At 44.0% G+C, this 27,184-nt stretch overlaps 2 protein-coding genes across 5 annotated transcripts in view; one reads left to right on the top strand and one right to left on the bottom strand.

Moving 5' to 3' along the window:
• LOC124000818 (gap junction gamma-1 protein-like) overlaps nt 1–7,547 on the top strand; it is a 45,432-nt gene extending 37,885 nt beyond the window's left edge. Inside the window, exon 2 of one of the 2 annotated variants that reach the window (XM_046307445.1) lies at nt 3,486–7,547. In XM_046307445.1, the coding sequence (XP_046163401.1) occupies nt 3,540–4,991 (1,452 nt within the window). In that variant the 5' untranslated portion in view covers nt 3,486–3,539 and the 3' untranslated portion in view covers nt 4,992–7,547. The remainder of the gene's footprint in view (nt 1–3,485) is intronic. The other variant, XM_046307444.1, reaches the window with a different exon arrangement.
• A 12,768-nt stretch (nt 7,548–20,315) lies between these two features.
• On the bottom strand, nt 20,316–25,830 carry st8sia6 (ST8 alpha-N-acetyl-neuraminide alpha-2,8-sialyltransferase 6). 3 transcript variants are annotated; one of them, XM_046306261.1, is made up of 8 exons: nt 25,127–25,830; nt 24,763–24,769; nt 23,333–23,416; nt 23,085–23,162; nt 22,265–22,409; nt 22,053–22,165; nt 21,859–21,951; nt 20,316–21,698 (listed from the first exon to the last, which is right to left on the bottom strand). In XM_046306261.1, exons 1-8 carry the CDS (start codon nt 25,140–25,142, stop codon nt 21,221–21,223), a joined length of 1,014 nt encoding a protein of 337 aa, XP_046162217.1. In that variant the 5' UTR covers nt 25,143–25,830; the 3' UTR covers nt 20,316–21,220. The 3 variants fall into 3 exon arrangements, with proteins under 3 accessions (XP_046162217.1, XP_046162218.1, XP_046162216.1); XM_046306262.1 differs by lacking the exon at nt 24,763–24,769 and having other exon boundaries at nt 25,573–25,830; XM_046306260.1 differs by lacking the exon at nt 24,763–24,769.
• Between the last annotated feature and the right edge of the window lie 1,354 nt (nt 25,831–27,184).

The raw sequence follows: 27,184 nt of genomic DNA on the forward strand, positions 1-27,184 counted from the left end.
AACATGGTGCCATCTTACATGGTGCCATCTAACATGGTGCCATCTAACATGGTGCCATCTAACATGGTGCCATCTAACATGGTGCCATCTTACTTGGTGCCATCTAACATGCTGCCATCTAACATGGTGCCATCTTACATGGTGCCATCTATCATGGTGCCATCTAACATGGTGCCATCTAACATGGTGCCATCTCTCTGTTCGCATTCACTTTGTGTAACTTTTTCACAGTCACACATAACGTATTCCACCTCTAGCTCACACACACACACTTTGTTCACTTTCACTTTCCTCCTCCACATGCACAAACACACACCTACACACAGATATAACACACACACAGACACATTCTAATCCTCACACCTTCCCATTCCAGAGAGACAGTATGTTAACATCCAGGGGTCTGTTACCCAGATCTTCCATTCACACGGTGATGACTCAATGACAGGTATCACTCGAGATCCCCCTCTGCCACAGCTAGCGCTGACAGATAAGAGAGACACAAAATGCACATTCAAGAAACAGAAAACTGGACTGGGCTTACACAGCAGAAACTTCCAAAAATAACAAATGTATGGTTAACAGGTGTTGGAGCACTCAAAAAAAACAGGCAGACATATTTATCTTCTTACACTCGGCTTTATTCAAACACGTATACTGACATCTGACGGATCCTCAGTGACGTCTTCCTCAGATGAAAAGATCCCTGTCTGTGTCCCACTGTACTCTAAATTACAAGTCACTTGGTGCCGTTTATTAGCCTCGGACTGGGTGAATGTACAGTATGTTTGTGTCTTGGCAATGTGAAATCATGTGTTGAGCATAGCAGAGGGATAACAGTGATGGTTCTATAAAGACGGTGTGATTAATGATGTCATGCAGGAGAGGAAAGGCCAGAGCCAGACAAGAGTCCAGACAGTTGAAGGACAAACTGCCTAATGGCTCAATGTGTTGATGTCAGCTCAGCTCCTCGGGTATGAAGTGCTAACACTGGTGCAGTACTCACTTTTCTGTTTTGGGGAGGAAAATAAATAAATAAATAAATATATATATATATATATATATATATATATATATATATATATATATATATACAGTGGGGCAAAAAAGTATTTAGTCAGCCACCAATTGTGCAAGTTCTCCCACTTAAAACAATGAGAGAGGCCTGTAATTTTCATCATAGGTACACTTCAACTATGACAAACAAAATGAGAAATATATTCCAGAAAATCACATTTTAGGACTTTTAAATAATTTAATTGCTATTTATGATGGAAAATAAGTATTTGGTCACCTACAAACAAGCATGATTTCTGGCTCTCACAAACCTGTAACTTCTTCTTTAAGAGGCTCCTCTGTCCTCCACTCGTTACCTGTATTAATGGCACCTGTTTGAACTTGTTATCAGTATAAAAGACACCTACCTGTCCACAACCTCAAACAGTCACACTCCAAACTCCACTAAGGCCAAGACCAAAGAGCTGTCAAAGGACACCAGAAACAAAATTCTAGACCTGCACCAGGCTGGGAAGACTGAATCTGCAATAGATAAGCAGCTTGGTTTGAAGAAATCAACTGTGGGATCTTTTTAAGTGGGAGAACTTGCACAATTGGTGGCTGACTAAATACTTTTTTGCCCCACTGTATATACAGTGTTACTGTACTACTGTAATGTGAGACTGGTGTTAAAAACACTAGTACACAATTGTGGGAACATACACACTCACACACACGCACACAAACACACTCTAAAACAGCAGTATGCACAGCATTCCTGACATCTACAGTACCTCCTCTATCCTAGGCAGGCCTTTTATGGTCACAGTGATCAATACTGCACATGTTTTATGGTGAGTCCAGGCAGGCAGCTTCAAACATTCCCATCTCTAACTCTCACTCCCTTCCTGCTCCTCTCACACTATAGGAGACACTAACCAGGGGTCTGAGGAGCTCCAGCTCAAGCTTCCCTATGGGCCCTGGTGAAAAGTAGTGCACTATGTAGGGGATATGGTACCATTTAGGACACACCCTACAGTATGTCTACTAACAGCCCAGCATCCACTCCCTCCAGCGTTCAGCAGACCTGTATTGGCCTCCCTCTATCTGAGTTCACCAAACTGCGAGGGGGAAGGAAGGTGCTGTGGAGCTCCTTTTTAAACCTCAGCCTAAGATCTTATTTCATGGTTGGGTTTACCTTTCAGGCCGACTCACAATGAGCCATGCACCATTGGAGCCACTTATTAGCAATGAAATATATTTGTATTTTTTGGTGGACGTGTCACTCTGTGCAGAAGGCAACCTGGCTCTGGACACCTGGCTAATGTGGGTCTGAGGTGACTCCATGCTCCACTTGTTTTGGCCAGGCTTGCCTGCTGGTTTAACTGGTGCAATTGGACTGGCTGCCTGGAGCCCACGGCTAACTTACATAGACAGGCTTCTCCTCTCCCACACACACAAGCATTTCGCTACACTCGCACTAACATCTGCTAACCATGTGTATGTGACAAATAAAATTGTATTTGATTTTAATACAGCACTACACACAACACAACACCACACCACACTACACTACACAATGCCATTTACACACCAGAACAACACCGTTAAGTGAACACAATCTGCACCTCACACAGAGGAGGGATCACTAAGAGGATTCCCAAAAAGAGAGAGAGTGTGTGTAGAATGTGTTCTGTGATAGCTCAATTCCTATTGGGATTATTTTGGCTCCTCTCTGCTACATTTGAGCATCTTTTTCTTCGGTTTGATATCCTATTGTTTGGTTTGATATCCTACAGCCCCTCAAAATAACCCCATTTATTTAATTGTGCTGAAACTGTGTTGTTGGGTTGGATCGTGTATTCTTTTGGGGTATACCAGAGACTATAATGGATCTAATACATGTGGAGATTGCAGTCTGTCTCAATTTCAGAGATAACACTTGTTTGGATTTATGCTTTTCTATCTGTCTCCTCTCCTCCGTAATTCATCTCTGACTCCTGCTGTTGAACTTGAAGAAGCGAAGCTCATTGGTCGAACTCGACTATCTCTACATTCTCTGTCAAAATCCTCTCACTCATCTGCTTTCATTCTGCTAAATGACTTAAATGTAAATGTAAATGTAAATGATAAGATATTGCGCGCTCATACTTCTTTGCTCTTCCTTCGACATTTTTGAGACATTTTGGTACACAGTACGTTATGTATCATCTCCTTTCATATTTGACTAATTATCTCTTTCTCTCTCTCCCCCTCTCTCATCCCTCTGTCTTTATCTCTCTCCCCTCTCTCTCTTCATCATCCCTCTCTCTCTCCCCCTCTGTCTTCACCTCTCTCCCCTCTCTCTCTCCTTCCCACCTCTCTCTTCATCCATCCCTGTCTCTCTTTATCTCTCTATCTCTCCCCCTACCCTCTCATTTCATCCACCCCTGTATCTCTCTCTCTCTCTCTCTCTCTCTCGCTCTCTCTGTTTCCATGTCTCCATGTAGAGTCTGTGAGCAGGTGAGTGCGGGACCCTGTCTGCCCCACTGTCCAGCGACATAATGAGCTGGAGCTTCCTCACGCGGCTGCTGGAGGAGATCCACAACCACTCCACCTTCGTGGGGAAGCTGTGGCTCACCGTGCTTGTCGTCTTCCGCATCGTCCTCACCGCCGTCGGGGGAGAGTCCATCTACTATGACGAGCAGAGCAAGTTTGTTTGCAACTCGGGCCAGCCGGGCTGCGAGAATGTCTGCTACGACGCCTTCGCGCCGCTATCGCACGTCCGCTTCTGGGTCTTCCAGATCATCCTGGTGGCCATGCCATCTCTCATGTACATGGGCTACGCCGTCAACAAGATCGCCCGGCTGGACGAGGACAAGGGCGGGGGAGGGTTGGCCACTGAGACAGGGGGAGGGGATGGAGGGGGCTACACCCACCGGAGGCCCAGGAAGATCTGCTTCGGGGCGCAGCAGCACCGGGGTATAGAGGAGGACCAGGACCAGGACCAAGAGGATGACCCTATGATCTACGAGGTGCCTGAGCCCGAGCCCCCTCGCCGGGTCGACCCGCTGGCCCCGCGGCCCAAGCCCAAGGTACGCCATGACGGGCGGCGGCGTATCCAGGGTGACGGGCTAATGCGTATCTACGTGCTGCAGCTGGTGACTCGCACGGCGCTGGAGGCAGGCTTCCTGGCGGGCCAGTACCTGCTGTACGGCTTCCGTGTGATTCCTGTGTTCGTGTGCTCCTTCGAGCCCTGCCCCCACAGCGTGGACTGCTTCGTGTCACGGCCCACGGAGAAGACCATCTTCCTGCGCATCATGTACGGTGTCACAGTGCTCTGCCTCACCCTCAACGTGTGGGAAATGCTGCACCTGGGCATCGGGACCATCTGTGACATCCTCCGCCGTCGCCGCTGCCCGCCCCAGGAGGACGAGTACCAGCTGGGGCTGCTGGGACCCAGCGTGGGGGTCTCCGTGGGGGTGCCTGGGCCAGAGCCGGGAGCAGGGAGAGGGGTGGTGGGGGATGGGGGTGCTGAGTACGTGGGGTACCCGTTCTCGTGGAACGCCCCGTCAGCTCCACCAGGCTACAACATCGTGGTGAAGCCGGAACAGATCCCTTACACAGACTTGAGCAACGCCAAGATGGCGTGCAAACAGAACCGGGCCAACATCGCCCAGGAGGAGCAGCAGCAGTTTGGAAGCAACGAGGACAATTTCCCCACGGGAGGGGAGGCCCGCGTGGCCCTCAACAAGGACATGATCCTGCATGCCCATGACCAGCTAGAGGCGGCCATCCAGGCCTACAGCCAGCAGCACAGGGCAGAGGAACACCTGGGGGACAACCATGATGACAAGCCCCAAAGCAACATCACCCAGGCCCAGCCACAGCCTCACAAGGAGCGCAAGCACCGCTCCAAACACGGCAAGGGGGGCAGCAGTGGAGAAGGGACTGGAAGCAGCAGCAACAGCAGTAGTGGCAAGTCAGGGGTGGGCAAGCCTTCTGTGTGGATTTGACCCCATACACACACAAATAGACAAACACACACACACACTCCAGCCCTGGCCTGAGCCAGCACTGACGGAGCCCCATATCCGTGTAGTGTATGTGTCAGTGAGGGAAGGGGTGGTCCCGAAAACACCAGCGCCAGCCCCGAATGGAGGGCTGAGGTAGTGGGATGTCATGCTGTCTTTCTGTGGATATTTCAACACCATGTTGTGCCTTTAAAAATCCCACAAGCTGGAGGAGACTAGCCTACAGTAGTAATATGTCAGTGTGGACAGGTGAGGAGAGGTGTGTCAAGAGCACTAGGGATTTTTCAGCAGGCAGTTGTGTGTCTTGGTTGTCGCTGTCTAACCAACAAGACCCCGACATAACTCTCTGAAACAGTCTCTAGTGTTTCTGAACTCTTCCAGTTCTGAAGCAGACACTTGTTCTCTGTTGTTTTCCTACTGTCCCGTCTTCCAGTAGCCTGACGACTCACACTAAATTATTCTGTAGTTCGCTGCATACTTTAGTCTGAGCCTGCCATTATTGAAGTCGTTTGTGGTGACGAAGGGCACATGGGGCATTGTACAAACAAAGTCATTAGCGATTGGATCGTCTCTAACCAATCAGAGTCCATGAGGAATTTTCAAACTGAATGTGTTGGCATTCGGTGAAGGATTGAGGAGGTACTCAGATCCAGACTCATTGAGGAGAAGAAACTAACGTCTGTGGGTGTGGTGTAGCGTTTGGCCGGAGCAAGGATTCTTGGCAGCCAGGCAAGTCTTCCAGAGGATATTGGGCTGAGAAAATTACTAAATCGTTATCACCATCTCTTTTATGGGATTTCTGATCCATTTATTTATATCCCGTCCATTCTCTTGGTGATCCTGATTTCCATGCCACATTTTGATCAAGATAATCTGCTGGCTGACTTTCTGCAAAGTCACAGACTTCATAATACATTGGCATCAGAATGAATGGACATCATAATGCAATGACATCGCAATACAAAGACTGTATAAAACAATGACTTTATAATGCAATGACATCATAATGTAATGAATGACATTGTAATACAAAGACAGTATAAAACAATGACTTTATAATGCAATGACATCATAATGTAATGAATGACATCATAATACAAAGACAGTATGAAACAATTACTTTTAATGCAATGACATCATAATGCAATGACTTCCTAATGCAGGGATAATATTGAAAAGGTCAATCACAATGTAGATGTTCAAATTCCCTGAAGGCTATTTTCTCTCCAAGGTCACTGATGTTTAATGTGTGTGTGACTTTATATTTGACCCAGGCCAAGTCTTTGAGTGCATGCATCTTCCAGGTGGAGGGACTGATCATGGCTTGATCAGATGAAAGTGGTCAGGGAGATGGTTGATGGAGACAGTCTGGTGAAGAGGGCTACTCTTGTAGCCACTGGAGTTCCCCTCCTTCACAATGTGTATGAGAAGCAATTATTCTCACCATTAATTAATACCATTTATTGACAACTCCCTGTGTAAACCTGCACTATTTTCACTTTATTTTCTCTGTGTTTCTCTGTCACTAGTTCTCTCCATTTTGGACCTGTGTAAGGTTTTCTCAGTACTGGGTTGACATTTTATCTGTCTGGTTATTGAGTGCCCCCTGGTGGTACAGCTTTTAAACTAAGGATTTATCATCCCGTTAGTACAATATTACTTACTTTAATTTGGTATCTTACTAGTACTTATTCATTTCGAGTTACCAATGATCACCCAACATTCCAAACACCTGAAGTTAGTCTCTTCAGTTACACAGTAGCCCACTGTTTCCTTTTCAACCTCTTCCTTCCAAGAGCCTTCCTCACAGTGTTCAATATGAGACCAACAAGGCTGGAATAAAAACCGCTCTCCAAGCTAGCCGTGTTGATGAAGATCTGCCTCTCTGTTCTCCTCTGTCCAAGTATTTCTCTGAACTGCCATATAGGCTGTGTCCCAAATAGCGCCCTACTCCCTATGGGCCCTGGTCAAAAGTACTGCAATATATAGGGAATAGGGTGCCATTTGGGATGAAGCTATAGAGACCAAACACTGTTAGTGTGATGACGGCAGCGTCACTGCCATTGCCAAGACAACGTTAGGCTACTATGCAGCCAGGTTGTCATGTAGCTTTGCTAAGGAATACTGTGGCCATGCTACCTGAATCACAAAGGAGAAGAACCTGTGTGCTGTATGTAAGACCAATCCTTTGTATTTTTTGTAAAAGTCGCTCTGTTTTATATTATGTGTAAGTGTGTTTCGGTGTGTTTTGGGAGGTCTAATGTAGCAGAAGTTAAATTGGTTTCCGTTTTTTTTTTGACCAGTGGTGTTTTTCAAACAACTTTTTTTCTTCAATAAAGATTTTTAAAATAAACAGTAAAGATTGTTTTTACAGATAATTTCTTCTATAATTGTTTTTCTTTCATTGCCTTCAAATTGTACAAATAATATATTTTTATAGGTACAATAGTTGTGTTTCATGTTGTTGATGTGTAAAATAAAAAATGTAATTGCCAAATGTATCCTTGTTTGGAAATAGACTCGTATTTGCCATGTAGCAAACTTCTGGGCCCATATTCAGAAATACTCTCGGGGTAGGAGTGCTGATCTAAGATCAGTTTGGCCTTTTAGATTGTAATTACACTCCTCAGTGTACAAAACATTAAGAACACCTGCTCTATCCATGACATAGACTGACCAGCTGAATCCAGGTGAAAGTTATGATCCATTATTAATCCCACTTAAATCCACTTCAATCAGTGTAGGTGAAGGGGAGGAGTTTTAAGCCATGAGACAATTGCGACATGGATTGTGTATGTGTGCCATTCAGAGAGTGAATGGACAAGACCAAATATTTAAGTGCCTTTGAATAGGGTATGGTAGTAGGTGCCAGGCGCACTGGTTTGTGTCGAGAACTGCAACGCTTTTGGGTTTTTGATGCTCAACAGTCTCCCGTGAATGGTCCACCACCCAAACCGCATACAGTCAACAAAAGTTCTGAGTAGTGCTGACCAGCTGTGTGTATAGGAGTGTGCCAGGTTTTGGGCATGTGGGAGAAACTGCCAAATCTTTCTTAGCTCTGCTCAGCAGTGACTTTTCCCAATTTTAGGACTAATAATCCTGCTCTTTCTGTCCTAGTTGTACTGTTGGTTTACTATGGGTAGACCTTTCTCCTGATAGGCCTCTCTTAAATCTCACTAACCTATGTAAATCAATCAATTAATCAAATGTATTTATAAAGCCCTTTTTACATCAGCCGATGTTACAAAGTGCATTGCAGAAACCCAGCCTAAAACCCTAAACAGCAAGCAATGCAGATATAGAAGCCAACTAACAGTACTTCATAAACTATAGTAACCAATTCAAACGAAAAAAAAAAGCATTCCTTGTAAGTAATAATCCTAAAGCCTATTGTACATGTTCAGTGCCAAGTATCCATAAGGCAGCCAACAGGCAGGCATAAATCACAGGAAGTACTCCGTCCAGTCAGCTTCTCTTCTGGCAGTGATTGGCTGATTGGTATGGACACCAGGCAGCCAATCACTGTCAGCTTCTCTTCTGGCAGTGATTGGCTGATTGGTATGGACACCAGGCAGCCACTCACTCTGCTCTGATCCCAGCAAGCCGCAGGTGTTATATATATATATATATTTTTTTTAACCTTTATTTTACTAGGCAAGTCAGTTAAGAACAAATTCTTATTTTCAAAGACGGCCTAGGAATAGTGGGTTAACTGCCTGTTCAGGGGCAGAACGACAGATTTGTATCTTGTCAGCTCAGGGATTTGAACTTGCAACCTTTCGGTTACTAGCCCAACGCTCTAAACACTAGGCTACCCTGCCGCCCAATGAAATGAAATCACATTTTATTGGTCACATACACATACTTTGCAGATATTAACGCAAGTGCAGCAAAATGCTTATGTTTCTAGCTCCAAAAGTGCAGTAATACCTGACAATACAAAACAATAGACACAAATCCTTCAAAAAAATGAAGAAAGGAATTAAGAAATATCAGAACGAGCAATGTCAGATTCAGGAATATAAATATTTTTGTGTATAGACATTATGGACTGTCTATGAATAGAAAAGGTGTGTACAGCCGTAGTTACATAGGATAAGCTTTGACTAGAACACAGTATATACATATGAAGTGGGTAAAACAGCATGTAAACATGATTCAAATGACCAGTGTTCCATGACCATCTACAGTGCATTCGGAAAGTATTCAGACCCCTTCCCTTTCTCCCCATTTTGTTACATTACAGGCTTATGAGACTTAAAATGGAGCTCAGGTGCATCCTGTTTCCATTGATCATCATTGAGATGTTTCTACAACTTGATTGGAGTCCACCTGTGGTAAATTCAATTGATTGGACATGATTTGGAAAGGCCTACACCTTTCTATATACAATGCATTCATTAAATATTTAGACCCCTTCCCCTTTTCCACATTTTGTTACATTACAGCATTATTCTAAAATGAGTTAAATAAAAAATCCTCATTCCTAGAGCTGGCCGCCTGGCCAAACTGAGCAATCGGGGGAGAAGGGCCTTGGTCAGGGAGGTGACCAAGAATCCGATGGTCACTCTGACAGAGCTCCAGAGTTCCTCAACCATCTCTGCAGTACTCCATCAATCAGACATTTATGGTATTGTGGCCAGATGGAAGCCACTCCTCAGTAAAAGGCACATGACAGCATGTTTGGAGTTTACCAAAAGGCACCTAATGGACTCTAAGACCATGAGAAACAAGATTATCTGGTCTGATGAAACCAAGATTGAAGATTGCCAAAATCAAGAGGCAGCATCTACCACCGCAATTCAAGAATGACCCCTAAAGATGCAGGGGGAGAGCTGGGCCCCTCTTTGAAATCAAACTGTGTACAGTATATAGACTAAATGCCACAGAGAAAAGGGTTCAAAGTACCTGGGTGTGTTAGGGTCCCGTACAGGGTCTGTAGAGGCTCGACAGTGGCTCTATAGGGGCCTAGAGTCTATTTATGCATCCCAAATGGCACCCTATTCCCTATATAGTGCACTACTTTTAGGGTGCCATTTTGGGATGTATCCTGTATAAGCTGTGTGCAGTAGGGGGAAGCTGTCTCTATGTGGCCCCAGCCAGCAGACCCTCAGTGGGACCCGGTCCCAGGCAGTATAGGGGCCATCTCAGAGAGAAGGAAGACTGAGACCCCATCTGCTACACATCTGAGCATCAGTCAGTGTGGACTGGGGTGACTTATGGCTCCAAGATGGGGCCTGTGTGGTTTGGATTTGTGTGCATGTGTACGTTCATGTAGGGGCGGACTGGCCACCTAGCATTTCAGGCAAATGCCAGATGGGCTGGTCCATTTTTAGCTCAGTGGGCTTATCTAACTTTTGTGCAAAATTATAATTATCTGGATAATACTGGGGGCCTCAAGGAACAAAATGGGCCGATGTGAAGGCCTCAAGAAAGAAACCGGTTTGGTGTCCTCAAGGAAAATAATTGTCCGGTGTGTTATACAGAGCCTTCAGAAAGTATTCATACCCCTTTACTTATTACACATTTTGTTTTGTTACAGCCTGAATTTAAAATGGGTTAAATATTTTTCACCAAATATCACCCATTTACACACAATACCCCATGATGACAAAGTGAAAACATGTTTTTGAAATTTTTGCAAATATATTGAAAATTAAATACAGAAATATCAAATTTACTTACGTTTTCACACCCCTGAGTAAATACATGTTAGAATCACATTTGGCAGTGTCACGACTCCGACCGAAGGACACTCCCCTTCCCGTTCGGGTGGCGCTCGGCGGTCGTCGTCGCCGGCCTACTAGCTGCCACTGATTATTTCCTCCCCCTCCTTATGTGTTTAAAAGAGTGCACCTGTTTTGAGTTAGGTAGTTAGTAGTAAGGCTTTATTAGTCAGTCGGCCCGCCTGGTTCCTTGTGCGGGATTAATTATTGTGACCGTCTGTTTGGTGTACTTGTGCGCACGTCTATGGGTTTTGTGTTTTCCCATTTGTGGGTTTTCCCTAGACCGTTTAAGTCCCCCTGTTTGGGGCATTTGTTTGTTCATTACGCCCTGTGTTTTCGTGAGGGTTGGCTTATGTTCGCCGTTTCTCAGTGCATTAAAATAGCACTCCCCTGAACTCTCTGCTTCCTGCGCCTGACTCCTCACCCACTACACTCAGACCGTTACAGGCAGCGATTACAGTTGTGAGTCTTTCTGGGTTAGTCTCTAAGATCTTTGCACACCTGGATTGTACAATATGTGCACATTATTCTTTTTAATTCTTCAAATTCTTCAAGCTATGTCACCCATTTTCAAGTCTTGCTGTAGATTTTCAAGACGATTTAAGTCAAAACTGTAACTAGGCCACTCAGGAACATTCAATATTGTCCTGGTAAGCAACTCCAGTGTACATTTGGTCTTATGTTTTAGATTATTGTCCTTCTGAAAGGTGAATTTGTCTTCCAGTGTCTGTTGGAAAGCAGACTGAACAACAAAGGGGTTCATAACAAAGGGGTTGCATACTTATTGACTCAAGACATTTCAGCTTTTCATTTGTAAATTAAAATTGATAAAAATGTCTAAAAATATAATTGCACTTTGACATTATGGTGTATTGTGTGTAGGCCAGTGACACAAACTATCAATTTAATCCATTTTAAATTCAGGCTGTAACACAATAACATTTAGAAAAAGTCAAGGAGTGTGAATACTTTCTGAAGGCACTGTAAATGCCAGGGCCAATTTCGGGTCCTTATCTGCCCCTGCATGCTTGAATGTGTGTGTGTGTGTGTGTGTGTGCAAGTGGATTTGGGCACTCTTCCTGACTCTATGTCAACATGGTCTCAACATGGTCCCATGGTGCTTGGTGAGTGGGGTTGGAACTAGAAGGCGACGGTATTCAGCAGAAGTGCAGATGTGACACATCGCTTTCCCAGCACTTTTCATTCCAGCAGGAGACATAATGGCTTGTGATTGGCCTTGTAGGCTGTTTGTCTAACTGTGTGGGTTCTACATTAGACAGATACTTTTGTCAGACGTCACATTGTGTTGATGTCAGGCCCAGAATATAAACTGAAAAAAATAAAAGATCTCCAGTCAGACTGAATCAAAATGAAGTTTTGTCAACCGTGTCTACTCATCAGGAGGCTACATTATCTTCCTTCAGCATGTGTCTGTTGATGTCTATGTAGTTGAACCCTTTATGTACCCTTTACGCAGGGATCTATTTGTCTGATGATTGGGTAGTCTGTTAGAGGTCCTCTATGTTTGTCAAAGTCACCTTTTGGGGATTTCATCACAAACCAACAGTAGAAAAGCACTGTTTCATAATAACATTTGTGTTTTCTAGCCTTTTGTAAAGGATGTTTCTGGGAGTTCCAGTTTGGTATCCCCATCAATGTACTGTATGTCTCCCTGATGCCTGTCTCTTCAGTATAGAAACACCACATCACCAGAACAAGACAAGACTGACATGGACTTTTGGGATGTTGTTGTATTGTCCTCTTCCTGTCAGTCGGGTTCCCGTTTGATTTTGATTGGTGGAGAGCAACGGGCTGTACGGTCCTATCAGAAGGATTACAATCTTACAGGCTGATGCTGTGTCACTATTCCAGCAACCCATGCAGCAGACGGGCCTAATATGTCACTTCTTCTCATGTCAGCTATGTCATATTTATTTGTCAGTTGTTAATTTGGTGACAGTTGAGTTTCAGGTTGGTATGAGAACATTTCAATCCTTGAGGGAGGCCTTGATTGACTGTCATAGAGGCCCCACTGGTATAAAGCCATTCTTAAAATAGAGGGGATTTTCTATTTGCAATCAGCTTGCTTATAATATCATTAATCATACAACAATGCACCAGTCGGAGATGGAGCGGAGCTGAGAGCAGCAGTTGGCTCTACACTGAGGTCACAGTCCACATGAATGCAATCTCATGAACCCATGTTCTTGAACCGCAACATGTGAGGACCACTGCTTTCAAACAGTAACAAAAGTATTTTCCCTTATTATATGTCCTCGCTGACTGAATTGGCAGTAAATAAGCTATGTTACAGGGATGCAAACTGGTGAGGGCCCAAAAAGGTGGGACTTTTTTTTGCACTGAAACATGAAAAAATTCCATGCTACGGGGAAATGCAGGTTTTAACTAGTTAAACAACAAAGAACATGATCCACATGGTCAGGTGCTGTGTGTCAAATAAAAAGTGGTTAATGTGAATCTAACTCACAGCTAGAAAATTGAAAGAATTTGTATTTATTATGGATCCCCATTAGCTGCACTCTTCCTGGGGTCCAGCAAAATTAAGGCAGTTTATACCATTTTTAAAACATTACAATACATTCAGACTGTGTGCCCTCAGGCCCCTACTCCACCACTAACACATATATACAGTACAAAAGCCATGCGTACGTGTGTATATAGTGTGTGTGTGTGTGTGTGTGTGTGTGTGTGTGTGTGTGTGTGTGTGTGTGTGTGTGTGTGTGTGTGTGTGTGTGTGTGTGTGTGTGTGTGTGTGTGTGTGTGTGTGTGTGTGTGTGTGTGTGTGTGTGTGTGTCCCTATGTTTGTGTTGCTTCACAGTCCCCACTGTTCCATACGGTGTTTTTTTTAAATCAAATTGTACTGCTTGCATGAGTTACTTGATGTGGAATAGAATTCCATGTAGTCATGGTTCTATTTAATACTGTGCACCTTCCATAGTCTGTTCTGGACTTGGAGACTGTGAAGAGACCTCTTGTGTCATGTCTTGTGGGGTATGCATAGGTGTCTGAGCTGTGCTCCAGTGGTTCAAACAGACAAGCTCGGTGCATTCAACATGTCAATACCTTTCATAAATACATGCAGTGATGAAGTCAATCTCTCCTCCACTTTCAGCCAGGAGAGATTGACATGCATATTATGAATATTAGTTCTCTGTGTGCATCAAAGGGCCAGCCATGCCGCCCTGTTCTGAACCAATTACAATTTTCCTAAGTCCTTTTTTGTGGCACCTGACCACACGACTGAACAGTAATCCAGGTGCAACAACATTAGGGCCTGTAGGACCTGCCTACAGGTAGAGCAGCGCCTTATCATAGACATACTTCTCCCCATCTTACCTACTGTTGTATCAATATGTTTTGACCATGGCAGTTTACAATCCAGGGCTAATTGGTTAGGTTACTAACGTTAGCTCATCTGTTGTTGTAACGTTAGCTAACACCATAAACTCAATTATTTGATCAGTTAAGTTGGCTAATGTTGCTCAATATATCTGACTAGCTAACGGATCATTCGATCCAGCAAGCAAGATACTTAACAATACTTGTTCCACCACAATTTCTCCCTCAACTCAAACTTTCCAAATGCCAGTTGTTTTTCGGTTACAGTTCATGAACTACGCAACGTCACCTTCTCACCCCGGTCTCCTTACCTAATCGTGATCGTTCAGAGAACGCGCTGCTTGCTGTACGTTAACCGACAAACTGCCTTTCCACTCTCCCGCTGTCTTTCCAGAGCGTGCGCGAATGTCTCTTCAGTCGCGTGCGGCTTTCTGCCATGTGAACGATTGGCTGAACCTTGGATACAGCATGTATTACTCCAAACGCGCATCACTCGTTCTCATACAGCTTGCAACCCCCCCCCCCCTCGCCTAAACTTTTCTCATTGAACAAATCACTTAGGTCACCTATTTTGCATTCAAAATGGCGAATTTCGCCAAAAGGTGTCGAGCTTCGCATCCCCAATGTTAACATGATGTATCTGGGGAAGCAAGGGAAGAGGGGAGGAGTAACACCAGTGCTTTCCAGGGGATAATTCCGGTTGGTTCTCTGCCCCAGGAAGATAAGAAGACATGAGTATCCAGCTGGTAATTTGAGGGATCTTCCATGGCTGGAGACACAGTGATAAATAGCTGCTCGGGACTGGCAAGGTACAGTGATAATAGCACAATACAAAAACGGAAAAATCACATTTACATAAGTATTCAGACCCTTTACTCAGGACTTTGTTGAAGTGCCTTTGGCACCGATTACAGCCTCACTTCTTCTTTGCTATGATGCTACAAGCTTGGCACACCTGTATTTGGGGAGTTTCTCACATTATTCCCTGCTGATCCTCTCAAACTTCAGGTTGGATGGGGAGCGTCGCTGCACAGCTATTTTCAGGTCTCTCCAGAGATGTTCGATCCTGCATTGTCTTGGCTGTGTGCTTAGGTTCATTGTCCTATTGGAAGGTAAACCTTCACCCCAGTCTGAGGTCCTGAGTGCGCTGGAGCAGATTTTCATCATATTCATTTTATTTCGCACGATCCAGATTAGTCTCCCAGTCCCTGCAGCTGAAAAACATCCCCACAGCATGATGCTGCCACCACTATGCTTTACCGTAGGGATGGTGCCAAGTTTCCCACAGATGTGACACTTGGCATTCAGGCCAATCTTGGTTTCATCAGACCAGTGAATCTTGTTTTTCATGGTCTCAGAGTACTTTTTGGCAAACTCCAAGCAGGCTGACATGTGCCTTTTACTGAGGAGCAGCTTCCTTCTGGCCACTCTACCATAAAGGCCTGATTGGTGGAGTGCTACAGAGATGGGTGTCCTTCTGGATGGTTCTCCCATTTCCACAGAGGAGCTCTGGAACTCGGTTAGAGTGACCATTGGGTTCTTGGTCACCTCCCTGACCAAGGCCCTTCTCCCCTGATTGCTCAGGTCCAGCACTAGAAAGAGTCTTGGTGGTTCCAAACTTCTTCCATTTAAGAATGATGGAGGTCACTGTGTTCTTGAGGAGTTCAATCTTGGCTCAATCAGACCTTTTTTGGTACCCTTCCCCAGATCTGTGCTTCGACAAAATTCCTTCGACCTCATAGCTTGGTTTTGCTCTGACATGCACTGTCAACTGTGGGACATCATATAGACAGGTGTGTGCCTTTCCAAATCATGTCCAATCAATTGAATTTGAATTTACCACAGGTGGACTCCAATGAAGTTGTAGAAACATCTCAAGGATGATCAATGGAAACAGGATGCACCTGAGCTCAATTTTGAGTCTCATGGGGTCTGAATCATGCAAAAACCAGCCTCAATGGTAAGATATTCTCACACAGCATTCCATACATAGGTAATGCTATTGGTGCTGGCATAAGAGTCTGTTAATTTCCATCTTTGAAGTCTAGCAAAATACATTGAAATCGATAAGAAACAATACTGTGCAGCCGTATTCATTGATCTGGCCAAGGCTTTCGACTCTGTCAATCACCACATCCTCATCGGCAGACTCAATAGCCTTGGTTTCTCAAATGATTGCCTCGCCTGGTTCACCAACTACTTCTCTGATAGAGTTCAGTGTGTCAAATCGGAGGGCCTGTTGTCCGGGCCTCTGACAGTCTCTATGGGGGTGCCACAGGGTTCAATTCTTGGGCCGACTCTCTTCTCTGTATACATCAATGATGTTGCTCTTGATGCTGGTGAGTCTCTGATCCACCTCTACGCAGACGACACCATTCTGTATACTTCTGGCCCTTCTTTGGACACTGTGTTAACAAACCTCCAGACGAGCTTCAATGCCATACAACTCTCCTTCCGTGGCCTCCAACTGCTCTTAAATACAAGTAATACTAAATGCATGCTCTTCAACCGATCTCTGCCTGCACCTGCCCGCGCGTCTAGCATCACTACTCTGGACGGTTCTGACTTAGAATATGTGAACATCTACAAATACCTAGGTGTCTGGTTAGACTGTAAACTCTCCTTCCAGACTCACATCAAACATCTCCAATCCTAATCAAATCTAGAATTGGCTTCCTATTTCGCAACAAAGCATCCTTCACTCATGCTGCCAAACATACCCTCGTAAAACTGACCATCCTACCAATCCTCAACTTCGGCGATGTCATTTACAAAATAGCCTCCAATACCCTACTCAATAAATTGGATGCAGTCTATCACAGTGCCATCTGTTTTGTCATCAAAGCCCCATATACTACCCACTACTGCGACCTGTACGCTCTCGTTGGCTGGCCCTCGCTTCATACTCGTCACCAAACCCACTAGCTCCAGGTCATCTACAAGACCCTGCTAGGTAAAGTGCCCCTTATCTCAGCTCGCTGGTCACCATAGCAGCACCCACCTGTAGCACGTGCTCCAGCAGGTATATCTCTCTGGTCACCCCCAAAACCAATTTTTCCTTCCAGTTCTCTGCTGGCAATGACTGGAACGAACTCCAAAAATCTCTGAAACTGGAAACACTTATCTCCCTCACTAGCTTTAAGCACCAGCTGTCAGAGCAGCTCACAGATTACTGCACCTGTACATAGTCCATCTATAATTTAGCCCAAACAACTACCTCTTCCCCTACTGTATTTATTTATGTATTTACTTTGCTCCTTTGCACCCCATTATTTTTATTTCTACTTTGCACATTCTTCCACTGCAAATCTACCATTCCAGTGTTTTACTTACTATATTGTATTTACTTCGCCACCATTGCCTTTTTTTTGCCTTTACCTCCCTTATCTCACCTCATTTGCTCACATTGTATATAGACGTATTTTTCTACTGTATTATTGACTGTATGTTTGTTTTACTCCATGTGTAACTCTGTGTTGTTGTATGTGTCGAACTGCTTTGCTTTATCTTGGCCAGGTTGCAATTGTACATGAGAACTTGTTCTCAACTTGCCTACCTGGTTAAATAAAGGTGAAATAAAGGTGAAATAAAAAAATAAAAAAACATTGAAATGGTGTGGAAAGCATATTGGAGTGGGGTTGAAGAAAAGTATTTAAGGGATAATCAACTAGGGTTTATGTGTTCCATGGAAAATAATGAACGAGGTGGAAGGTGTGTTCCATGACCCGCTAGGTGAGTGGAACTAACCTTCCACTGAATTGCATTATTTTCCAGAGAACGCATAGAGCCCCGAGTTGATTATCCCTTTTATACCATGGCTATAATTTAACACATTTGCGTTAGAAATGTGTTCATTTGACGCAAGAAATGTGTTCAACATCCACTGAAGTAGCTAGCAAGTTTACTAGATAGCTACAGTAGTTGCCGTGGTAACCAAACAAACAGACTTGCTAGTCTAGCCAATCAAACCATCAGTCTGAGTTTACCACTATGAAAATCTAATTAAAAAATTACAATAGTGTTTTCATTTCGACTTTTGCGTTCAAAAGCAGTCCAAACATAGAACATGTAAGAATGAACTATAGCCATTGAATTCTACCTTCCAAATATATCTTGCATTATAGGGAAATAATACAAGCTCTAGAATGCCCTTCTCACCCATGCATCTGGTTTTAACCTATTACTTACAGCAGCTACGGTGCTAATAAGTGAACTGTCAATCCTGCATCCCCCCCACCACTCCCTTGCTAATGTTGTTATTTAGTAACAGCACAGTTTCTTTACTGTCACCATGGTCACAGGGGAAGAGTATTTGTTGTTATAACGCTTTGACTTGTGAGAGCTGGTAACCATGGAAACCCTTTTTGAAAAAGGACTCCCCAGAAATGTTTATGGGTGTCATCACTTCCCTGGTCTCCTTACATTTACATTTACATTTAAGTCATTTAGCAGACGCTCTTATCCAGAGCGACTTACAAATTGGTGCATTCACCTTATGACATCCAGTGGAACAGCCACTTTACAATAGTGCATCTACATATTTTAAGGGGGGTGAGAAGGATTACTTTATCCTATCCTAGGTATTCCTTAAAGAGGTGGGGTTTCAGGTGTCTCCGGAAGGTGGTGATTGATTCCGCTGTCCTGGCGTCGTGAGGGAGTTTGTTCCACCATTGGGGAGCCAGAGCAGCGAACAGTTTTGACTGGGCTGAGCGGGAACTGTACTTCCTCAGTGGTAGGGAGGCGAGCAGGCCAGAGGTGGATGAACGCAGTGCCCTTATTTGGGTGTAGGGCCTGATCAGAGCCTGGAGGTACTGAGGTGCCGTTCCCCTCACAGCTCCGTAGGCAAGCACCATGGTCTTGTAGCGGATGCGAGCTTCAACTGGAAGCCAGTGGAGAGAGTCCTTCTGTTCCCCCTTCTGTGTTTTTGCCCAAGGCTTCTGTGTCTGGGAGGTTGTGTTGCATTGTGCCAGTGTGGGCATGGCACGACCCAGAGAGCCAACCGGGAGACTGAGGCTGGGGCCCAGCCATCTCTGTGCTACATCCAGGACTGTCAAATGGTACAAAGAACCAGAATGGAAGAGATCTCTGTTTGAAGGGTTATGTAACATCAGTGTGTTTATGTTATTTATAAAACACACTGTGCCAGGTCACTTTCAAACACTGGACTAACATTGGACTAATGACACTCCCTAGATCCTTTTCACATTTGTTTTTAAATTATGTGCAAAGACAATTTCGTGCTCCAGCATCATTACTCTGTGTTAGTTTGGCCTGGGTAAGGTAAGAACCCCCCTTTGTTGTTATTTTATGTTTACAGAATCATTGAAACACTGTTTTTCTGTCCCAAAATGTATTTTGAAATGATGAAACAAATAGTGTTGGTATAGTAGTAGGGTCATTCCAGGAAACGAGTCCCTTCTGGTGACCTAATGAGACTCTTATGGAAATGTTCTCTAAAGTTGTGGGAACATTTGTTTTTAGCTATGTTTTGGATAGTCTAACTTGGAGAGAAAATACACGGTTTTATTTCACCTACTTTGAACATTCTGTCATGAAGAGCACATGTTCAACTTAATAAAAATCGTGTTTTCCCATCATAGGAGGTTGAATAAAAAAATGACTATGGTCAGTGCCTATTAAGTGCCAAATAAAGTATCGGGGTTAACCGCAACAGGGTATACCATTTAATCTGAAATTAGCCATTTCTCCTTGTGACAGGAGGAATGGAAGCTTGTTGTGTGAAACAGAGAATGGCACTTGAAATAAAGCATTTTACAAAATGTATTTTTTAAAATAATTTTAGCCTGTTCCTATATGGGTAACAGGGTTGACATGTTATGTTCAACCCATTCAGTTTTCCACCACAAAACACCAGAAAATAGCCAAAAAGAGAAGAAGCAGCTCTGCTTTTACACTATGATTTGACTATTAGATATTCAATGTTTCTTTTCAAAAACATTTTTAAAAGAAATAGTTTCACCATATTAAAACGAGAGTTCATTTCACGTAACAGGGTTGACCTTAAAATGACGGCCAAGTTTTTTTTTCTACCTTAAAATTAATAACTAAATCATGTGAAGTAAATAATCATCTTCAGAAATTACTTTGTTAAAGAAATAAAATAACTAAGAGCTTTACAATGATGGTGAAAATTGGTTAAGTGGGGTTAAGTGGGTTTAGAATCTTTCTTGAAGTCACAGAGGGTGCACAAAGGGAGATCTAAAATTCAGAAGTCTTTATTCATTTAAAAAAATATGATTTATTGAATTTTCCATGTGGTCTATATTAAAGGGCACTTCATTTAATTTAACAGTCTTTTAAAATTCAACATTGGTGCACAATTTCTACTTAAAATATCAAAGAGACAAAAAGGGGACTCATTTCATGGAAGGACCCAGTACCACATTGAATGTATTATACACTATGTCATAATGAGATATAACACATTTAATCATCATTGATATTAAATAGAAATCTGAATGTAACAGTCCAGCTAAAGATTGCCCAATCCAGGAGGTATTAGATTGACATGACCATACATTCAGTTAACTCTTAAAGGCTCGCATGTGTTTTTTTTGGCTAGGGTCAGGAATGTGAGTCATATTAGGCACTACACTGACCCCCTCTGTAGTTGGGAAGGCCTCATCTAAACCATACATGTTCCAAAACACGTTGTATTTAAGTCCAACAAAACAAACAAATTCTCTAGATTCCAGCTAGAACACTTGATGATAAATACATAATTGTACACCTATACAGTATATGATATGCATATTTCATGTATTTACACCCATTTTGGGTACAGTACAAATTATTTGATTGCAGATCAACCTGTTCTGCAGACTCTCACACTGAGAATCTACAAACGGCTGCTGGGGAGACTAACTGTCCCAGTCTCTCCCTTGCTCCTCCACTGTGACCAGACATATGTCACATAAAACATGCCCCTGTGCTGAATACAAGAGTGTTCTGGGCCAGTCGGGGCCATCCCATCTGGCAGGTAGCAAAGACATAACTGGGTAAGTGCATGACTGGGTAGGACTCCTGAGAGAGCCTATAAGAGGGCCCTATGTCCCTGTTGTGTCTGTCCTAGCTGTAGGTAAAGTTCCGGTAAAGGGGTGGGGCCTACCTGGCCATGGGCGCACACTCCCCCAGGTGTATCCTGAGCACGCCCTGGCTGTGGAGTCTAAGCAGGTGGTCAAACTCAGCGGGCATAGCGTGCACCGTCTTCTTACTCTGCCTGTCGTCATAGTAATGGTTGGTGAGGGACTGGTGTCGGAGGGGGTGTTCATTAAAGGGCCAGAACCCATAGAGATGCACGTTGGCGCACAGCTCCAGCGCCAGGCTAGCCACGATGAGTCCTGTGCTAAGGCGTACCGTCCGCAGGCCCTGGCCCTGCCAGAAGTGCGCCAGACTCTGTAGGTACTCTGGGTTGAGAAAGACAGGCCGCAAGGGGCTGTCAAAGTCCTGGATGGTGTAGAGGGCCCGCAGAGACACAGGCGTGTTGGGGCCATATGAGAAGGCTGGCAAGAGCATCAGGGAGTCGCCATAGCTACGCAGGCTCTCCACGAAGGGCCGACGACGCTCCTGCAGTCCCCCATATCTGAGAGAGGATGGCATGGAGAGAAAAAGAGAGGGGTGAAGAACAGCTGGAGGAGATGAATTTGACCAGCACCAGAATATATGATCAGGTAATTTCTTAATCCACCATAAAACACCAGGTGATAAGCAGTATGAGAAGCCCAATGAACTCCGAAACTCACTTCTCCATGAGGATGCTGGGATTAGCTGTCACCAGGTCTGTCTTGTTGCCCACGTCTCTCTCATAGCCGTTCTCCAGAGGAGGGAGATTACACCTGAGAAAGGGAGACATAGAGGGAAGTGGTCAGTGAATTTGTTTCTAACAATGTTTGAGAGGAAAGGGTAATTATTGTGGAGTAATTTTTCTGTCTCACACCTGATAACAAACTGGGCGGAGTCGATTTTCTCTCCACAGCTGCTATTAGCTAGGATTCCCCCATTCCCAACAACAGAACACGTATCCCATGTCGTATTCACAAAAGGATTCTCCTGTAAGGCAACACAACATGTGTCATGTCACTCTCTTTCTTAAACACACACCCACACACACTAATCATTGAGGTGACACTCTGGACCAGCTCAACAAACCTTAGCAAAGGTGCTGAACAGTTCAGGGGTCACCTGAAGAGGCTTCCTCTTCTCTCCATCGTACACAACCTTTGACCCCAGAGGAGTGTTGGCCTGTGTCACCATAGCCTTGGTAAGTCCATGACATCTTTTACTCAGAAGAGACCTGAGAACACAACAATAATCTTTTGATTATAAGATAAATACACAGTATTAAAAGCGAACTGTAAATGAGTCATGTACTTCAAACACACATTTCTCTTATTTTGAAACAGTCTGTTTGATAAGTTAGGTATAAAAACCTACTGGTGATAAATGTAAGAAAATATCAGATATAGGAATACATAAACAAGGCCTCATCTTCATTTTGATATAAATATACAAACTGGAAAGGAATGTTTATTGAAAAGTATTGTCTTTTAGAATGTCCTTCCTTTCAAGTGTTTATTCATTTACAAAGCTCCTTACAGTTCTCTTTGGTGTTGTTTGGTGTGGTTGAAGTCTCTGTATACTCAGCTTCCTGTCTCCGCTAGAATTAGCCAGCGGAGACAGGAAGCTGAGGAAGATAGCCTTGAGAAGGGAAATACCCACTGACTGACTGACGCAATGTGTCGCAACAATCTTACATAACGCTGACCTCTACTTCTACTAACAGCATGAAGAAGTAAACACTAACATTTCACAGGTCACTTCCACGTGCTTTGCATCTCATTCTTCTAGGAGTAGAAAGGAAACATCCCCTTTGTTATGGTTAGTGACCCTCACAAAGTGGTCTTTGGCTCATCTTGGCTGGCTTTTAGTGGGGTTCAGAGTCTGGGTTTATAGTGTGGTGATGTTTCACCTGAAATTTCTGAACTTGTCCTCCTGCTTCTTCCAGCTGTGAGAGTAGCGCTCCACCACTTTTTCAGTAACTGTATCCCTTTGACACACACACAGACACACACACACACACACACCACACAGATACAACACAGAACATGCAGTTATGAACCATGTAATGAAGTTAAGAACAGTGGAGAGACCAATGAGGTGGTTGTTGAGCAGAGAGGATTGTGGGTGGTGGTTGCCAGGGCGTGTATCTAGTCTCACCTGCAGCCCTTGCATGTTCCGGAGGGGACTGGCCCAGAGTTCATAATAGGATCTTTGTGGGGGGGTCTGCCAGGTTGAACATTGCTATGTACACCAACAGGGACAAGAGGAAGACAGAGAGAATAGAAGGATGAGTAGACCTCTGTTTGAACCCAGTACACCACTTATCTTGTCAACGCTTGTATAGCTGCATTGTTTGCTGTTGTATTTGCAGTGTATTGCTTGAGTTTACCATGTTACCTTCGTTGAATTAATTGTGGTAATTTACAGTGTGTTTACATTAAACCAATAGCTGAATGTTGTGCATACTATAAACAACAACCTGGTGAGCTAAAGGGTTACTGAAGGGTAAACACAGCTGTTTAAGCGTGTTTTACTGTTCAAACAGGAAACCCGAATGCTTGAAGGAGTTTTACAGCAGCATTACAAACGGCAGTGCCAACCCCAAATTAGCTGAGAGACAAGGGACTTTATCAAAAACAGTCTGAGAAAAAAATCCAAGGTCAAAGGTCAAGCCTGAATTTACTACATACAGATAATCCCCCTTGAAGTGAGCTATAAAGAGATATTTTAAGAACACACCACAGAGGGTACATGGGTTTCCCTGCTCCACAATGTGACACTCTTGTAGACAGTTACTTATGGCGGGATAATTGTCATATCCTGCAGATGGTGAATGTCAAGCAACACTTAGTTCTATGATTAATCTGAGTCTAACGTCACATTCAGACAGTTAGTTTTATCGAGAAGTGACTGGGGGGGGGGACCGTCTCTCAAGTGTCAGTGTCGCAGAAGGGCAGACACTAAGCTACAACAAGCCAACAGTGTGTTCATCAAGCGTGTTTTGGTAACAGCACGGGAAGACCTTTTACAGTGACTTCTCGATCTCAATCTCTTGTTCTCGTTCCCCTTTCACTTACTTATCTTCGCCTGCCTACAGGCGACATCTTCCTTTCCCGCAGGAAACAGATCACTATTTCAAATCAACGTCTAACAGAGCACACCTACAAGCACATGCTAGGTTCGTATGTTTTTATAAAACAATGGGTCGAGGGGAGATAAGATCTGCTATAATATTTTTTTTGTATGAGCATGATATTTCAAAATGCACCAACGTTGAGCCTTCCATGTGCCTTTGCAACACCTCCCTCTTATTCTACCTACACTGTCAAATAAACAGTTGAGTTCGCTTCAGCACAAGTTGTAAAATTAGAACAGGTTGTCCATTAATAGTGGTCTGGTTTAAATCCACAGTCAGTTAAAGACTTTGGGATTTATGATCTGAAATACATCAGCTCTGCTGGGGCACAAACAGAAGTTTCTCTCTCTCTCTCTCTCTCTCTCTCTCTTTCTCTTTTCCACCACATAATCAGGGTGTGTCAGTGGTTTAGTTAAGATACCCACAGTAACAAGCATTGAGAAAAACCAACCATTGCTCTGAGGAGAGAGAGAGAGAGAGAGAAGAGAGAAAAGGGGAGTTAGTGGATGGGTTACCAGTGAACAGGCATAACCACCAACACTAAACATATCATATTTCACCCCCTGCACAACTCTTACCTTGTTCCAGTAGAGCAGCTACTCACACCAACCGATGTGAAACAATCACACATTAAAGGCAAAAGTGTGGAGACTCACTCCCTTCTGTCCTCTCTGTGCCTGTCTGGACTATATGATGCTAGCTACCACCAGCCAGGCCTAATCCCCAAACCTAGCCCGTGGCTAAAGGCTCCAACACCTGCCCAGTCGAGAGGGAGGAAGTTGGGGAGAAGGGATGTGAAAGGGAGTGGGACTCACCGGTCTCTGAAGACATACCAGACGAGTGCAGTCAGGACAGTCCCCAGGATGGACAGGGTGAGCATAAAGCAGAACAGTCCCCTCATGCCTCTCTCCCCCTACTACGTCCTCTGGCAGTCCCTCTTCTCTCTCTCTCCCTCTCTTCTAGTGTCCCTCACTCAGCACTGACACATTAGTTTGTTTTGGCACCTTTCCCCTCTTTCATTTTCTTTTTTTTTACCTCTCATGCACCCTCCTCCCTCCCTTGCTTTTTCTCCCCGATTGTACTTCACTGCTCACTCTCGCTCTTTCTGACTGGTTAATCTTTCTGTCTCACTCACTCCCCCTCCTTTTCCACCCTCTCTTTCTCTCTCTCTCTCTCCCACTCGCTCTCTTTCTGAGCGTTTCCAGGCACACCGCTTCTGTAAGCAGGCTATCATATCTCTGTCTGTGCCCTATAAAAATACCTCATGCGCCTCTCTCCTTTCTTTCTCTCCTTTCCCCCCTCTTTTCTCCCTCTCCACTCGGCTCCTGTAGAACTACAATGTCCGTCTTGTCCTCACGCCTTCCTTTACGTAGATTGATGTGTCTTGTTTCCTTTTATCTCTCTTTCTGGCTTTCTCTTTCTCACTCCTCCATTGAGAGCACACCATGCTCTTACTTTCTGTCCACTGTAGTCCCAGAGCTCAAGCTGTTGCTCCTTCTGCATTTACCAACCCCACCCCTGAGCCCCAGCCTTCTCTGCACTTTCCCCCTCCCTCCCTCTCTTCCTGTAATATCCGTCCCACCCCCATCCGAACCCCCTCTTCTCTCCCCTGCTCTGCATGTAGAGCAGCCAGTAATATAATTCCCTGGTACTGAATTAGCCCAGGGTCTGCCTCTTGACTTGTGTGTATGAGTGTGTGTAGTGTATGTACGTGTGTGTGTGTGTGTGTATGGGTTGTGTGAGCATCTGTTTGGCAGGGATTTATTTTTCCCCTAGCCAATGATGGTCAGAGTAGGCTAGGGGAAGGGGCTATCGGCCAATCAGATCGACGGTTTCCCTGTTCTCTATCTCGTGCCCTTCTTTGACTGCCCCGTTCCATATCTGGCTGGCTCTGCAAGTTTACTTTCCAGGTGGTTTGCAGGCTTAAGCTCAACTTTGTTTACAGCATCAGGCATCAGTTCTAAGAAGCTATTAATTAATACAACTTTTCTCACCCTGAGAGATGATGAGAGAGAAAGAGGGAGAAAAATATATACTTTGTGTACAACGCAAAACCCCAAACAATGCATGCAGAGCAGAATTAGGACTATATCTGCTAGTTATCAAAATGTAATTCTACAACCACCTAAAAGGAAGCAATGCCCACACATTCCACCACAAAGGTTCTGGGGCTCGGTTCACAAACACAAACAGACCCTACAGAGCCCCAGGCCAGCAAAACAATTGGTCCCAACCAAATTATGAGAAAGCAAAAATATAACTATTTGACACACTGGAAAGAATCAACCAAAAAACAGAGCAAATTGGAATGCTATCTTTTCCTAAACAGATAGTACACAGTGGCAGAATAACTGACACACGTGACTGACGCAAAATTAAGAATATCCTTGACTATGTACAGACTCAGTCAGCATAGCCTTGCTATTGAGAAAGGTTGCCATAGACAGACCTGGCTCGCAAGAGAAGACAGGATATTTGCACACTGCCCACAAAAGGAAGTGGAAACTGAGCCGCATTTCCTAACTTGCTAAATGTATGACCATATTAAAGACACATATTTCCAATAGATCACACAGACCCACAAAGAAACAAAGAAGAACTTGAAAACAAATCAAACATAGATCAATTCCCATTACTGTTATGTGAAATACCACAATGTGCAATCACACAGCAAGATTTGTGGCCCGTTGCCATGAGGAAAGGGCAACCAGAGGAGCACATTGTAAATACCACCAACATTTCTCTTTTTTTAATCTTCCACCACTATTCGTATTACAACTATTTACCCATTGCTAAAACACTGATTATATAACACTTAAAATGCATTTTTGAAACCTCTTTGAATGCAATGTTTACTGTTCATTTCTAATAAT

This window comes from Oncorhynchus gorbuscha, linkage group LG16 (genome assembly GCF_021184085.1).
Source record: "Oncorhynchus gorbuscha isolate QuinsamMale2020 ecotype Even-year linkage group LG16, OgorEven_v1.0, whole genome shotgun sequence".
Classification (NCBI taxonomy): Eukaryota; Metazoa; Chordata; class Actinopteri; order Salmoniformes; family Salmonidae; genus Oncorhynchus; species Oncorhynchus gorbuscha.

Bases quoted from the DNA above. Each gene is read 5' to 3' on its own strand.
- st8sia6 (XM_046306260.1), bottom strand. From the start codon at position 25,212: ATGAGGGGACTGTTCTGCTTTATGCTCACCCTGTCCATCCTGGGGACT. The intron at 23,417-25,126 runs GTGAGTCCCACT...TGGTGTACATAG, and splicing joins TGGTATGTCTTCAGAGACCG to CAATGTTCAACCTGGCAGAC. The intron at 23,163-23,332 runs GTGAGACTAGAT...TGTGTGTCAAAG, and splicing joins GGAACATGCAAGGGCTGCAG to GGATACAGTTACTGAAAAAG.